Source organism: Myotis nattereri, assembly GCF_964212035.1.
Source record: "Myotis nattereri genome assembly, chromosome: 5".
Taxonomy (NCBI): Eukaryota; Metazoa; Chordata; class Mammalia; order Chiroptera; family Vespertilionidae; genus Myotis; species Myotis nattereri.
In genome coordinates, this window is record NC_138080.1 from 102,472,510 (window position 1) to 102,487,069 (window position 14,560).

A 14,560-nucleotide genomic window follows, 5' to 3' on the forward strand; every position below is an offset into this window, starting at 1 on the left:
CAGCTGAGCCAGGCTGCCTGTAGGCCAGGTGCAGGCAACACCCCTACTGCCCCCACCCCAGCTCTCCTCAGCCTTGTGTTTACACTCGCATGCAAAGGGAACATGGCCCATTTAATGTGACGGGAAAGAAAATGATGTTTATTGAAGACCTACTCTGTGCAGACTGGTTGAGAACCTGAGTTCCCAGATCAGATCTAAATGCCGGCTCTGTGCTTCCTGGCTGTGTGACCTCGGGCCCGACAGTTTGCTGTACAACATGCCATGTTGTGCCGGCAGCAGCCTCATACAGCTCGTGTTTGCCGGCTCTCTTGATTGCATCAGGTTTCCACGTGCTTTATTTCATCTCGTATTGTTTTGTAATATACTGTGCAGGTCTGCCGCCTGGGAGCAGCAGGCTGTACCATCCAGCCTAGGTGCGTGTAGGCTGTCCCATCCAGCCTAGGTGCGTGTAGGCTTTACCATCCAGCCTAGGTGTGTGTAGGCTGTCCCATCCAGCCTAGGTGCGTGTAGGCTTTACCATCCAGCCTAGGTGCGTGTAGGCTGTCCCATCCAGCCTAGGTGCGTGTAGGCTTTACCATCCAGCCTAGGTGTGTGTAGGCTGTCCCATCCAGCCTAGGTGCGTGTAGGCTTTACCATCCAGCCTAGGTGTGTGTAGGCTGTCCCATCCAGCCTAGGTGCGTGTAGGCTTTACCATCCAGCCTAGGTGCGTGTAGGCTGTCCCATCCAGCTCTGTGATGAGTGCACTCTGTGATGTCCACACAACAGTGAAATCGCCCTGCGATACATTTCTTAGACCGTATATCCCTGTTGTTAAGCGGCACACGACGGTGCCACATTTCTCTATCCATTCAGCTATGAGTGGACATTTGGGTTGTGTACAGCTTGCGGTTATTACAATCGGCATAACATTGATTTTAAGAAGCACCACTGTTTTGTGTGCCACTAAGAAAGGACAAAATGCTCCCAACTAAGCCCAGAGTTTTTAAATTAACTAGAATGGTTATTACTCATTGAAATAAACCTTTCAAACTTAGATTTTTTTTTTTAATACATACAAAAAAAATAAAAGCAAAGAAATACATAAATAAAACCAAGCTCCATTGTTCCTAAAACGCCTTCCTATTCTAAATCCAATTCTTTGGAGTCACAAATGATGGCTGTCTGTGCTTTTTGATGTTGTCCCTGGTGCCCTCAAGAGTGGTGGTGTGGCAGCGCTGTTATGAGGACCAGAGGAATTCAAAGCTTGGGAGCTGGGCCCTGAGGCCAGCGTGGCAATTATGCAGAGTTAGCCTACTTTGCACTCCTGCTCCTGGAATGCTGCTAAACGGGTTGCTCCCCGCCTCCTCCGCCCTTCCCCGCAACCATCTGGTTTCCAGGGGTTAAAAGTGCTCCGCAGTTGTCTCTGTGATTTTATCCCAATGACACCTTTCATGTCTGTGCACACAGAGGCCGCCACAGCTCCTGGCTGACAGCGTTGTAAGGTGTCAGCAGTGGTAACACACATACCCCCATTTCGGAGATGTTAAGACGCATTTACAAAGGTGCAGCTTGGAATGGTGGAAAGAGAGTCTACAGAAGGGACCCTGAATAGTGCCACGTACTTGGTTTATACTCAATGAGATTTAGCTTTTATTATTCATCATTATTACTATCACTGTTAGGCATCAGTTGTCTTGTTGGTTAAATGAGGGTGGTAGTATTTGGGAATGACTTCTTTTATGTATAGCAGATGGTGCAATGCCTCGTACTTAATTGGCCTTCAGTGAAAGACGTCTTAATTATTATTTCTTTGCAATCTCACAATGCCCCTATGGGACACGCAGGCCAGATAGTAGACTTCAGAAGGCGAACTCTGCAAGGGAGCCCCAGAGACCTTATATTCCAGATGGGAAGCCCAGAGAGGGTACATGCCCTGCCCAAGAGTGTGGCTGATCTGGTGGCAGGATTCAAATCCAGACCCTGTCAATCCCCTCCCAGTGCTCCGTTTAGCCTGTGCTGCCATGGAAGGGGCGCGAGGTGAGGCAGGATTCTGGAGACACCTCCGCAGTCAATTCCATTTCTAGCAGGAACAGCTCCTCAGGCTGCATGCCTGGGGTAAGAGTCGGAGCTCAAGAAACAGAGAAATGGCCAAATTCCAGGCAAGGGTGTGCTGCAACTTTTGCTCTTAGTGCTGGGTGCTCCCAGACAGCCCAGCCCCTGGGAAGACTCTTGGAAACCCAGATCATGGGACTGGACCCCATGAAGCTGGGGGTTGAGTGCCCTCAGGCTCCTAAATCCTGAAAGGAGGAGCTCTGCATGCCTGCCTGCCCAGGGTGTGTGGCAAGTGCTGTGCTGAGTCACTCCCAGGTACCAGTGCTTTGAATCCTGTGAGAACCCGCGAGGCAGATTTCCCTTCCTGCTCTATACCTGTGGGGACACAGGCTTAGAGCTGGGGAAAGGATGTGCCCAGCTAAGAAGGATGGGAACTGGGAGTCCTATTTGGTTCTGTTGGCCCTTTCTGTTGAGCACAGAACTATATTTTTGTTTGTTTTTTGTTAATCCTCACTGGAGAATATTTTTTCCATTGATTTTTGAGGGAGGGAGGGAGGGAGGGAGGAAGGGAGGGGGAGAGAGAGAGAGAGAGAGAGAGAGAGAGAGAGAGATGTGAGAGAGACAGATCAATTGGTTGCCTTCCACATGCGCCCTGAATGGGCCGGAGATTGAACCTGCAACTCAGGTATGTGCTCTTGACCGGGAATCCAACCTGTGACCCTTCAGTGCGTGGGCCAACGCTCCAACCATTGAGCAGTACCGCCAGGGCTGGGCACTCGACTCTGCTCTTGGATTTTCAGGAAATTACTCTCCAATGAGCATAATGAAGGGCCTATCTCCCAGCATTTTCTCTGCATGAATGGGAGCTTCATAGTTTCCTATGGGTTCAGTGATAATTATTCTTCCAGTCTAATGAGGTTATAGCTATTTTATAACTCATGTAACCCAGAAAAGGCTAGCAGTAGCTATCTCTCGGAGGCTGTTCAGATACTCACCGCCTTTCAGATGGATCCTAACCCCGCCCCAGGCTGACTTGGTCTCTTGGTGTCATGCGTGTGGTGCAGGTCTGGGGCTGGTCCCCAGGGTTTAGCCTCAGCCCTGCCACTGCCCCTGGGTGGCCCTGGACAGGTTTTTATCTCTGTGCCTCGTTTTCTCACCAATGAAACAAAGGGATTAGAGTCTTAATCCTCACCCAAGGATATGTGTTGTTTCTGTTTTTAAGTATTATTATTGATTTCAAAGAGGAAGGGAGAGGGAGAGAGAGATAGAAATATCAGTGATGAGAGAGAATCATTGATGGCTGCCTCCTGCACGCCCACACTGGGGATCAAGCCTGAAACCCAGGCACGTGCCCTGACCAGAATCAAACCGTAACCTCCTGGTTCATAGATCAACGCTCAACCATGGAGTCACACCAGCTGGGTGAGGATATGCTTTTTATATTATTTTATTGATTTTAGAGAGAGAAACATCGATGTGAGAGAGAAACATTGATCAGTTGCCTCCCGTGCATGCTCTGACTGGAGATTGAACCCGCGCCCTAGGTATGTGCCCTGACCTGGAATTGAACCCGCAAACTTTTGGTGTATGGGACGATGCTCCAATTAACTGAGCCACCCGGCCAGGGTTCACTTCTAACATTCTTTAATGCTCCTGCATCAGGGGCCTCATTTGGATAGCAGTGAAAAAGATGATAATGAATTGGCTCACATTTATTGCATTCACATCACTTAGCAAAGTGTTGTTTCAGGAATTACCTCATTTGATCATCAAAGGACACTGTGAGATAGGTCTGAATGGTGCCTACCTGGAAGGGGTGTTATCAGGGCCAAGTGAGTTAACGTCTGTAAACTGCTTGGATTAGTTCCTGGCACATAGTGAATGCTCAATAAATGTTTCGGTAGTTTTTTTTTCTTCTATATTTGCACATGTGAAAACTGAGCTACAGAGAGTTTAACTATTTTCTCCAAGGTCACACAGCTGGAAAGTGACAGAGCCTGGATTCAAACCCAGGGAGTCTGGCTCCAGGGCCCTCAGTTAACGGCTGCTCAGTGCTGCATCTTGATAAGACGAGAGGCAGGAGTAACACTTTGGACAGCAGGGGGACTGTCTACCTGCCCCACCCTGTAGTAGACAAAGGTGTCTACAGGCTGAATTTGGCCCTCCTGTAGTCAGTTGGCCATTCCTACTTGAGTCCATGATCTGGTTCACAAGAGCTGTAATCTTAAATCCCAATAAGCGAGCCAGGGAGAGGAATAGCAGCCCAGATTCAGCATGGTGTCAGTGAGCTGGAGGCAGCGAGACATGGGGAAGGCGGTGGAGGAAGGGGACAGGCCCAGGTTTGAGGCGTGTGAACCCAAGAACTCAGGAGGGCAAATGAAGGTGAGCCACTGGTTTGAAGAGAGGAAGGGGACTGACTGGGAGAACAGCAGTCTGGAACCTTCCCTCCAGCTCTCTCCCGCCTCTTCTTTTCCCTAGAAAAGAATTCCAGGAGTGGGAGTGACTAGGCCAGGAGTGTTTCTGGATAAACCCGCCCAACCAAATCAGCGAAGCAAGGAGAACTAGGGGTCGAAAAACCAGAATGTTGAGACAGGTGTTTTGAGCGTGGAGGGAGGTAATGGGGAGATTTTCAGAGACAGAGAACTTGGAAATTCCTGGTGTGACCACCTCCCTCAGAGAGCAGATTTTGAGAGCCGAGTCCCTTCCAGCTGCCATTTCCCATCTTCTCTGGTTTAATTTCCAAGGAGAGAGTCAGAGACCAGCTTCCCGGGAAAGGGCTTTGGGGATGCACAGAGCTTGTAGGCTAGGTGCCTGGACAGTAACTTTGCTTCCGTTTCCCCGTCGTGAAAATAGGCAGGTAATACCTACCTTACAGTAACAGCTAATGTCGGTTGAGCCCTGCGAGCCATGGGCTCAGCACTGCTCATTTGGACCAGGTGGTCACTCTGAGCAGCCCCTTGCACAGGAAGAAGCAGATTTAGGCAGGGTGGGTTCATGCCCCAGGGGACAGAGAGAGGCAGGGACAGCCTGCACGGACCCAGGGGGCTGACGCTGCAGCCTGTGCGTTTTAACCACCACTGGGTATCTCTTGGGATGAAGAATGATGATGATGACGGTGATAATATGATGATCGCTAACATCTCAGTCCTGAAAGTGACCCGATTCTCACGGTACACAGAGCACAGATGTCACTCAATAGGTTGCGTTGACTTCCCTCATTTTACTGAGGGCTTTTCCGTGCCAGGCCGTGTGCTCAGCACTTTATGTGGGTTATCTCACTTAATCCCCACAACACCCTTATGAGATTGAGATTTCTCAGTTTCACAGAGAAGGAAACGCCTCCTAACCAGGTTACGTAACACCACCCACGGTGGTGCAAGGGGCGGAGCGTGGGATTCAGCCGAGTTTCACTGCTTTCTGAGCCTCCTGGGTAGCATCGGCCCTGTCTCCCCATTAACCGTGAAATCCATCACTGTTCCCTTTCTTCTCCAGCCTCCCCTGAGTACACCCCGTTGCCTCTGTCTCCCTCTTCTCCCCGTTCCTTGGCCTTTCAGTCTGTACAGCAGACGCAGCACCTTATTAGCTGTCCTTGCATCCGCTGATTTTCTGTGATCCACGGTCTCAGGTCGGGTAACTGCCGCATATACTGTCACCTTCCTGCTTTCAGGGCAAGCCTTGACTCTCTGGCCTGACCCCAGAGAGTCTTTTTTCTGAATTAACAGTGCTTGGCTGAAATGACCATGTCAGTTCACGTCCAGGCTGGGGTGTCTCCCCGGCTGCAGCATGAGGGCCGGGCGCTGTCTCGTCCACTCTGCAGCTGGCGTTTATTGATGGGGTTCACCTGTGTGTCGTGTGCTCCGCCCTCCCGGCAAACTTGGGAGTAGGTTACTTTTATCATCCCCAGATTTGTTAAAATGAATGAATGAAAGTGTTTGAACGGAACTCAGTTAAGGGAAGGAAGGAGAGCCCACTCCGGTCTCCAAGGTGTGGAAGTGAAGGGGCTCCCCGGAAATGGTTCTATGGGAGGCAAAGGCACGTGATGGGTGTGAAATCGGAGGTATGGGAACTACACGTGTGAAACACCCCTGGGCCGGAAGAACCGGCGGGAGAGGTTCGGCTGAAAGTTTGGACAGTTCTTGGCATGGAGTCTGGAGGGCCTTTTAGAAAGTTGTCCCTCCCAGCGGGCCCCTGGAGAGCGCCGGGCCGGGGCCAGCATCCTGCTGGACTCGATAAAGAGGTTACTGTGGGAAGTGTTGGGATCGCTCGGGAAGCACCAGAAACATGAAAGATACGTTCTGCGTTCCTCAGGCCCCAGAGAATCACCACCCAGTGTTAGACTTGGCAGACGCCTTCCCGCTTCTCCTCTGAGCTGCCTCCTGAGAAAAGACACACTGTCTGAATGCTGAATGCCTGCCCACCCGCCGTGGCAGCCTGCTTCCGGGCCCTCTCCCACAGCCCATGGAGCTGGGAGCGGGACAGGTGTGCCCGTGTGCCCGGTGTAGGGTGATCTGGCAGGACCTACCTGTATCCAAGGCGACGCTTCCGGGCCCCTTTTCCAGGAGGGCCTGTTGTGAAACATCCTGGAATGTTTGTGTCCCTTCACAGGTTGGTAATTAAGCAGAGGCAGAACGAGTTCTCGCTCAGCACCCTCTCTACCCTCCCTCCCTTTCGCCCTTCCAGCCTTTGGGTCATTTGATTTCATATTGGGGTTTTCCGCAGCCCAGGCCATGGAGGCTGGAGCCTGGGATTGCACCGGCCTAGGGTGGGGTGATCACTTCATCACAGGGGGTGGGGGTAAGCCCCCCAAGTCCTGGCCACATCTGAAAGCTGACATCTCTTCCCAGCTCACATTCTTGGCGCTTGCCCAAAGGGAAACATTACAAACCAGAGAAATACCCGCAGTTTCCCAGGGGGCACTGGTTTAAACAGTTCCTCCCTGGCAGGAAGGGGTGTGTGTGTGTGTGTGTGTGCGCGCGTGTGCGCACATGCACGTGTGTATACGTATGTGTGTTTAAATCCCCGTGCAGCTAAAATCGCTCCTCTTCCTCCTGTCTGAACGGCACGTCTCTGCACACTGAATAATTCATCTCCCTCTTGGCATTTGTTCCTGAGAGGTTCTCGCTGTCCAGGTTTCTTGTAAGTTGCATAGTCTCCCAATGGAAGCTTTTCTCTTTCCCATGGAAGAGCTCTGGGCGGCCGGATATCAGCCCCCTGGCTTCCCCCATGATCCCTTTGAAGGGAACCCTGAATATCAAACCAAAGCTGTCCTTTCTCCTCCTGCCCTCCCCTTCTAACTTTGGGTCCTCTTTATTCACTTTGTTATTGTTATTTTTTTTTTTAGCCCTCTTAGGCACAGTGTCTGCATTTGCTGCAAGTTGGAGTCAGCATCTTCCCCCATCCACATGTCGGCCACAGTGATGCTTGTAGCCAACATTATTTCAGTTCTGAATTCTCAGTGGCCGAGGCTGGGACAGTCCATGGGCCATGTTTTGCTGGAAAAGTGGTTGCATTGTTGATGCTTCCCTCTGCCCCTCCCCGCTCCTCATGTCACACACACAGAGCTCAGTGAATCACTTGTGTCGACTTTGAAACACTTAGCTGCCTTTTCATTAAGTAGCCTGTGTTACCCACGTGTGCTGAATATGCTCCTAGGAAGGCGTAGAAGCTGAAGGTGCAAGTGGGCCAGAGCTCCATGCCTTGGGCCTGCTGCAGGCTTCCCTGTGGTCCCACTTGGTCCTCTGTATCTCTGGCGTAGCTGACGCTGCGTTCCAGATTGTTCTGAGACTCACAGGGTCTCGTGAATTTTTGTTAGCAAAGCCCAGGTTTGGGAATCAGGCAGTACTTCAGGTTATACTGCTAGGATTGACCAACTCTGTCAGTGGTTCTCAACCTTCCTAACGCCGCGACCCTTTAATACAGTTCCTCATGTTGTGGTGACCCCCAATTTCATTGTTACAAATTGAACATAATTAAAGCATAGTGATTAATCACAAAAACAATATGTAATTATGTGTTTTCCGATGGTCTTAGACGACCCCTGTGAAAGGGTCGTTCGACCCCCAAAGGGGTCTCGACCCACAGGTTGAGAACCGCTGAACTCTGTGATGTAGCTGTGATGATGCTCTCCAGAGAGGAAACATGTTGTATATGATTTGCTTTCTAGGCCTAGATTTAGCCTTTAATAAGTTATTTTAATTATAATTAGCAAGTGAACATTACAGAAAAATTAATTTTAAAAAGGATAAAAAACTTAAATTTCATTGAAATCTCTGTACTGAGATAACCTTCTAATGTCTATCTTCCTAATTTTTCTTCTACACACATAACACACACACACACACACACACACTCACACACACACTTTTTCGGGCAAAATATACATAATAGTGTCCTGTATATCCTCTCTTTCAACAGTGTTGTCTTTCGCATAGCATCCCTCCCTTTTAGCAAATTGAAAGCATCCTTCCATTTTAGCAAAATATAGAACACATTGTTACTTTTTGTTCCTACATATACATGATCGTATGCACCCATTCCACAGATACTTATTGAGAGCGAATTGTGGGGGGCACAGGGCTCCCTTGCTCAGGTGCACACCATTGATGAAATTATTTCGTCAGTCCCCAGTGAGGAATTTTGAAAGGTGATAATCCTCACACATATTCCGGGCAGCGGTCGGGAAGGGACATAGCTTCTTGGTTTTCTGGGTTGCAAACTGATTGTGTCATAAGATTTATATCTCCACAGCCGGGCTGGGGGAGTGCAGGGTGAGGAATGAGCCCGAAGGAGCGGTCTGAGTGTGGTTGGTGTGAGCATGCCTGTTCCGTCACAGCTTACCTGTCCTCAGTGATGGAGTGGCTCACCGTGTCCGCCTGGGGGCAGAGTTCCTTCAGGGGCCCTTTCAAAGATTTGCTGGATGAAATGACGTGGGATGAGCTTTGGCTCTTTGGCATTGGTTCATTCTCCATAAGGAAGAGGGAACAAACACTGAGAGATGTTGGAGTGGGGGAGACAGCGCTGGAAGCGGCCTTCTGTTTCTGAAATCTGAGCAGAGTATTGGGTGGGCTGCAGGCAGCCTCGCAGGAACTTTACCCAGACCTACCCAGACCAACACAGGTGTCCCTGGAACTAGCGAGCGAAGAGCATTCTTAGCTGAAGAAAGGCCCCATCCATCACCTGCGTGATTTGCCTAGGGCAGGGGTGGGCAAACTTTTTGACTCGAGGGCCACAACGGGTTCTTAAACTGGACGGAGGGCCGGAACAAAAGCATGGATGGAGTGTTTGTGTGAACTAATATAAATTCAAAGTAAACATCATTACATACAAGGGTACGGTCTTTTTTTTTTTTTTAGTTTTATTCATTTCAAACGGGCCCGGATCCGGCGGCCGTAGTTTGCCCACCCCTGGCCTAGGGGCTCAGGAGATGCATTGAAGATGTCAGCTTTCAAGAGGACCTTTTAGCTCACTGCAGCGGCTGTGGCGACACATTGCCTTTCTTAAAATCCCAGCTTGGTCTTTGACACTGAGAATATTATTTAGTCTTTCTTAGCCTCAGTTTCCCTGTGTGGGAAATGGGATAATAGTAACTAATGTTTTGTTGTGCACTCATTTGTAGCGGGATCTGTGCTAAATGTTCTTATAAGCATGGCCTTATTTAAGCCAACCGACACCCCGGTGAATGATTATTGTCCCCACTTCACAGATGAATATACTGAGTCTCTCAGAGAGGTTAAGTTGCCGGACTCACACAGCTAATGGAAATCACGCTTATTGAACCACCATTTAGTGGTGATTAGCCTATTGCATATCATATATACCTCATCCTCATTGTCTCCTACAATGGAGCAGTAAATTTCCAACTAACAGAACTTTTGAGCCAGAGTGCCAGGAATTCAGTCAATCGGTATTTGTACAGCCTACCAGACCGTGGATATGCAGAGCTCATAAATGCACCAGGTCTCTCCACCAGGGGCCCTTCAGTCTTTCTTTCCCCCAGGTATTTTGCTTCAAGTTTGATTTGGAAGGAGATTGCACAGGATAAGAGAGAGGGTGGGTTCCTTCGGCTTGAAGGGAAGTTCTTTAAAAAACAACAACAAAAACCACAAAGTTTTTATTGATTTTAGAGAGAGAGAATCATCAGTGTGACAGAGAAACATCAATTGGCTGCCTCCTGCATGCCCCCTGCTGGGTATCAAACCTGCATCTCAGGCATGTGCCCTGACCCTGAATCAAACCTGCGCCTTTTTGGTGCATGGGACAAGGCTCAACCAACTGAGCCACCCCAGCCAGGGCTTGGAGGGAAGTTCTTGATCAGGATCGTAGACCTCATCGCAGTCGTCTTTCTTCCAGTCCCATTGGACCTCGGTTTGCCAGTCTGCAGAAAGACCGGTGAAGCAGTCTCTGGGAGTCTGGAGCTGGGAGTGGGTTGGGAGCAGACAGGAGAGGGAGGCGATGGGAATATGTATTTTAGGTAGAGGCAGCAACTCTAGAAACCCAGGAGCTGTCTGGAGAGGCCACTCAGGCGGACGGGTATGTCTAGATTCCTGGCACTCTGGCTGTCATACTTGACTGGCAGTTTGTGGTGTCTTTGGTCCTTTAGTTGGGTGAGTTGCATGTCTGTCTGACTTAGCCACAGACCGAGTGATTACTGCCACTTCACTCTTGGCAGAACGGGGACTTCGTGGGTGGTTATTGTTAAAAGATCAGTTGGGGCTGGATTGTCTCGGGAAGGACAGCAGTGGGTACAGGCATTTGGGAACCAGCTCAGGAGGCAAGAAATACTGCTCTTGGCCAAACTCACAGGGCGGGGGCATCTGCTATTCTAGATGCTGCAGTAAGTCAGGTTTCCAGAGGGGAAGTGGGCATGACACCGTGCCATAGAGCTGGGAGGAAGACTGGGGGTGGGACGGGCGAGGGAGTTGCAGGTGGAGAAGCCAGAGAGGGCTGGAGCCCAATTCCAAAAGCAAGCCTTGACCTTCGAGCCCTTTCCTGCAAACCCTTTGGGTCGAGGTGCAGAACTGGAGGCCCAGAGAAGGAAGGTGACCTGCTCATATGTCTCCCTGGTTAGTGACCAAGTTGGAGCTGGGACACAGATTCCCTAGCTCCTTCCACGTGTTCACCTTCCCGGGACAACAGGGATGGATCTGGTGCCGTTGCGAGGTTTTGGGATCTGTTGGGCCAACGCCAAGTAGCATGGAGGCCAAGAGTTGCAGGGTTGTGGGGAACGTAGGCTGATGGAGTCTTTCTCCTCTTCCTCCCCAGGTACACCAAACCGCTCACCTTCGCCGACTGCATTAGCGATGAGCTGCCTCTAGGATGGGAAGAGGCGTATGACCCACAGGTTGGAGATTACTTCATAGACCACAACACCAGTAAGTTCCTGGCCATCCTCCCCTTCCTCCTCCCCTCTCCCCGATCCTCTACCTCCACGCTCACCTCCTAAGTCTGGAAGTGGCTCTTGAAGCAAAATTGTATTTTGTGGGGTTTTTTTTTCTTTCTAAAAAATATATCTTTATTGATTTAAGAGAGGAAAGGAGAGGGAGAGAGAGATAAAAACATCAATGATGAAAGAGAGTCATTGATTGGCTGCCTCCTGCACGACCGGGGATCAAGCCCGCAACCCAGGCATGTGCCCTGACTGGGAATTGAACCATGACTTCCTGGTTCACAGGTCGATGCTCAACCACTGAGCTGTATTTTGTTTTATGTACAGTTAGGTAGAGATGTCAGCGTAGGTATAGATAGATAATGTATGCTCATATAAAATAACAGTTTAGAAGGGTTTTAAATAGAATCTGAAACTCCCCCTCTCATAACTCATCTCCTCAATTCTATAGAGGCAGCCACTGCTGACAATGTTGTGTGTATCGTTCCAGAAATTTCCCAATTGTGTGTTGATGTGTATATATATATATACTAGAGGCCCGATGCACGAAATTTGTGCAAGAGTAGGCCTTCCCTCCCCCAGCTACCGGCACCAGCTTCTCTCTGGCACCCAGGACCCAGGCTTTCCTCGCAGCCCTGGCTTTGTTCGGAAGGTCGTCCGGAAGGACGTCTGGTCTAATTAGCATATTACGCTTTTATTATTATAGATATGTCCTTTTTTACATATATCAGCATATGTGCATACAGACCTTCTTTTCCTCATAAAGGTAGATGTGTCATTGCCAGATCATTTTGGAGCAGCCAGAGCCCCAGCAAGCCCCCAGCAGCGTGCACACATAGGTGTCCCTAGGGGCGTGGTGTGAGTGTGTGGTCTCTAGCCCATCATATGAATCAGCCCACCCTCACTTCCTGTCTGTGATCCTGGCATCCTGATGCAGATGAAGATTCCTGGCCTTTGTCTCTGGGACTGTGATGGAGGAATAGGCTGAGGAAGGGACAAGCATGCTGTCTGACAGGTGGAGGAGCCCTGGTTGTAGTCTCTGAGCCAGGAGAACCGAGTGTGCTTGGGCTTTATCCATTGTACACCTTCTTGGCCAGGAGTATTCCTGCCTTCTGAAATTTGCAGCCCAATTTATTCATGTGAGGAAAGAGGATTTTCTGGCTCACTCTCAACCTTGCGAGTTGGAGAATTTCCTTGATCCTTTCAAGCAAAAGGAGAATGGAATGAAGTGGGACATGCCTGGCAAAGCTTGAAGGCTGAGAATAGGGCAGCAAATTCTAGCCCATGTACTGAGCGTACACTCTGTGCCAATGCTGGGCAAGGCACTAGCTAGGCAGCATCCCATTTAATCCTCCCAACTACCCTGTGGGGTGTTAGGATGATTATCCCCATCTTAAAAATGGGACTTAGAGGTAGTAATCCTTCGCTGAATACTCAGAGCTAAAACATGGCAGAGTTGGGATTTGAACCGCTGCTGGGGAGCAGAGGGGTGCTTGTCCATCCACTTCCTCTGGGTTTCAGTAGCACCTGGCCATACCTTTGTTGTGCCCCTCATCACTCTGTAGCATAGCCACTTACCTAGTGTTGCAGGTTCTCCTAGATAAGGCACGTAGTGAGTAGAAAAGGGCATACATGCCTGAGTGCGTGACTAAAGGATGGATGAGCGGACCGCTCCTGGCACCGAGTGTAGAAGAGTTTCTGAGAGACAGCTAATGACATTAATTGCATTGTTGGGGGTAGCAGAGCTCTTTATTAGCGCTCATGATTGCATACTGGATAATGAGAAGTAAATATGCCTAATTGGGTGTGCATGGGGAATGAGGTGAATGCTGGGAGGGCTGCGTGGCGTGCTGGGTTAAACACTGATGCGCAGGAGCCCTCATCAGGCCTTTCCTGTTTCTAATTGCTGAGTGCGTCCCCCTCATTAAAATCTGATGGCAGGAGTGGGATTTTAAGGTGCTTCTGGGAGACGTTGGAAAAAGGAAGGAAGGAAGGAGTAGCAGGCCGTGGCAGAGTTTATTCTTGAGGGGATGATGGCAGAAATGAGGTGGGTGTATGGGGGGATGGGAGTACATAGGGGCCAGAATAGGGAGAATTCTCTATGGTAGTTTTACCAACTATCAGGCTACTGGTTTCCTTTTGGTGTGAAGGTGCTCTCATTGGATAGAGGGCACCACCTCTGTAGATGGAGCCGGTGATGCCAATGGCATGAATATGGCCATCAAGGCCCAAGCATTCAGAGTCTTGGACTTGGAGTTCATTGACTGAAATTGCTCTCTTAAGAGCTACAGACACGTTAGAATTAAACAACAAATTACATCTACCACCCGACATACATTCATTCATTCAGCAAGTATTCACCTACCACCTGCAATGTTCCAGGCTCTGTCCTGGGAGCTTGAGACACATAAGAGTCCCTGGCAATGATCCTTGCCCTTACAGAGCTTTCATTTTGGCAAAAGAGAAAATAAACAGAATAAATAAGCAGATTAGGTAGTGTACTAGACAATTATCAGCATTATGGGAAAAAGAAAGCAGAGCGTGGGGCTAATGGACTGGGTGTGTTTGAGGATGACGGGGCAAGGACAGGGAAGGACTTGTTGAGAAAATGAGAAGTGAGCTAAGACTTTAAGGAGTGAGGGAGCATTTCAAGTAGAGAGCATAGAGCAAGAACTAAGGTGCAGTCACATTTAGGGATGGCAAGGAGGCAGAATGAGTGAGGGAAAGGGGGAAGGGCATCAGACCAGAGATAGATGGGGCTGTGGTCCATTTGCCATACTTTTCTGGCTTTTACTCCCGTGTGAGATGGGAGCCATTGGAGAGTTTCCAGCAGATGAGTGGCAAGTTCTGCTCTATGTCTTCAAAGGGTCACTCTGGCTGCTGTGCTACCAATAGACCTCTGTGGGTAAGGACAGAAGCAGGGAGACCTGTGAGAGACAATTGCAGCAGTCTAGTTGACAGAGGACAGTGTCCCAGAGCAGAGCCATAGCGGTGGAGGTGGTGAAAAGTGTCCAGATGCTGGATGTATTTTCAAGGCAGAACTCACAGGAATTCCTGATAGATTGCATATGGGATGAGGAAGAAAGAGGAATGAATGACTCTCATTGGACCTCAGCAACTGGCCCCATGGAGTTGCCATCAATG

At 49.6% G+C, this 14,560-nt stretch overlaps 1 protein-coding gene across 2 annotated transcripts in view; it reads left to right on the forward strand.

Moving 5' to 3' along the window:
* Positions 1–14,560, forward strand: part of WWC1 (WW and C2 domain containing 1) — a gene marked incomplete at its 5' end in the record, with an annotated part of 121,399 nt that overhangs the window by 43,614 nt on the left and 63,225 nt on the right. For both annotated transcript variants that reach the window (XM_081092167.1, XM_081092168.1), the window contains one exon: positions 11,293–11,402. In XM_081092167.1, the coding sequence (XP_080948293.1) occupies positions 11,293–11,402 (110 nt within the window). The remainder of the gene's footprint in view (positions 1–11,292; positions 11,403–14,560) is intronic.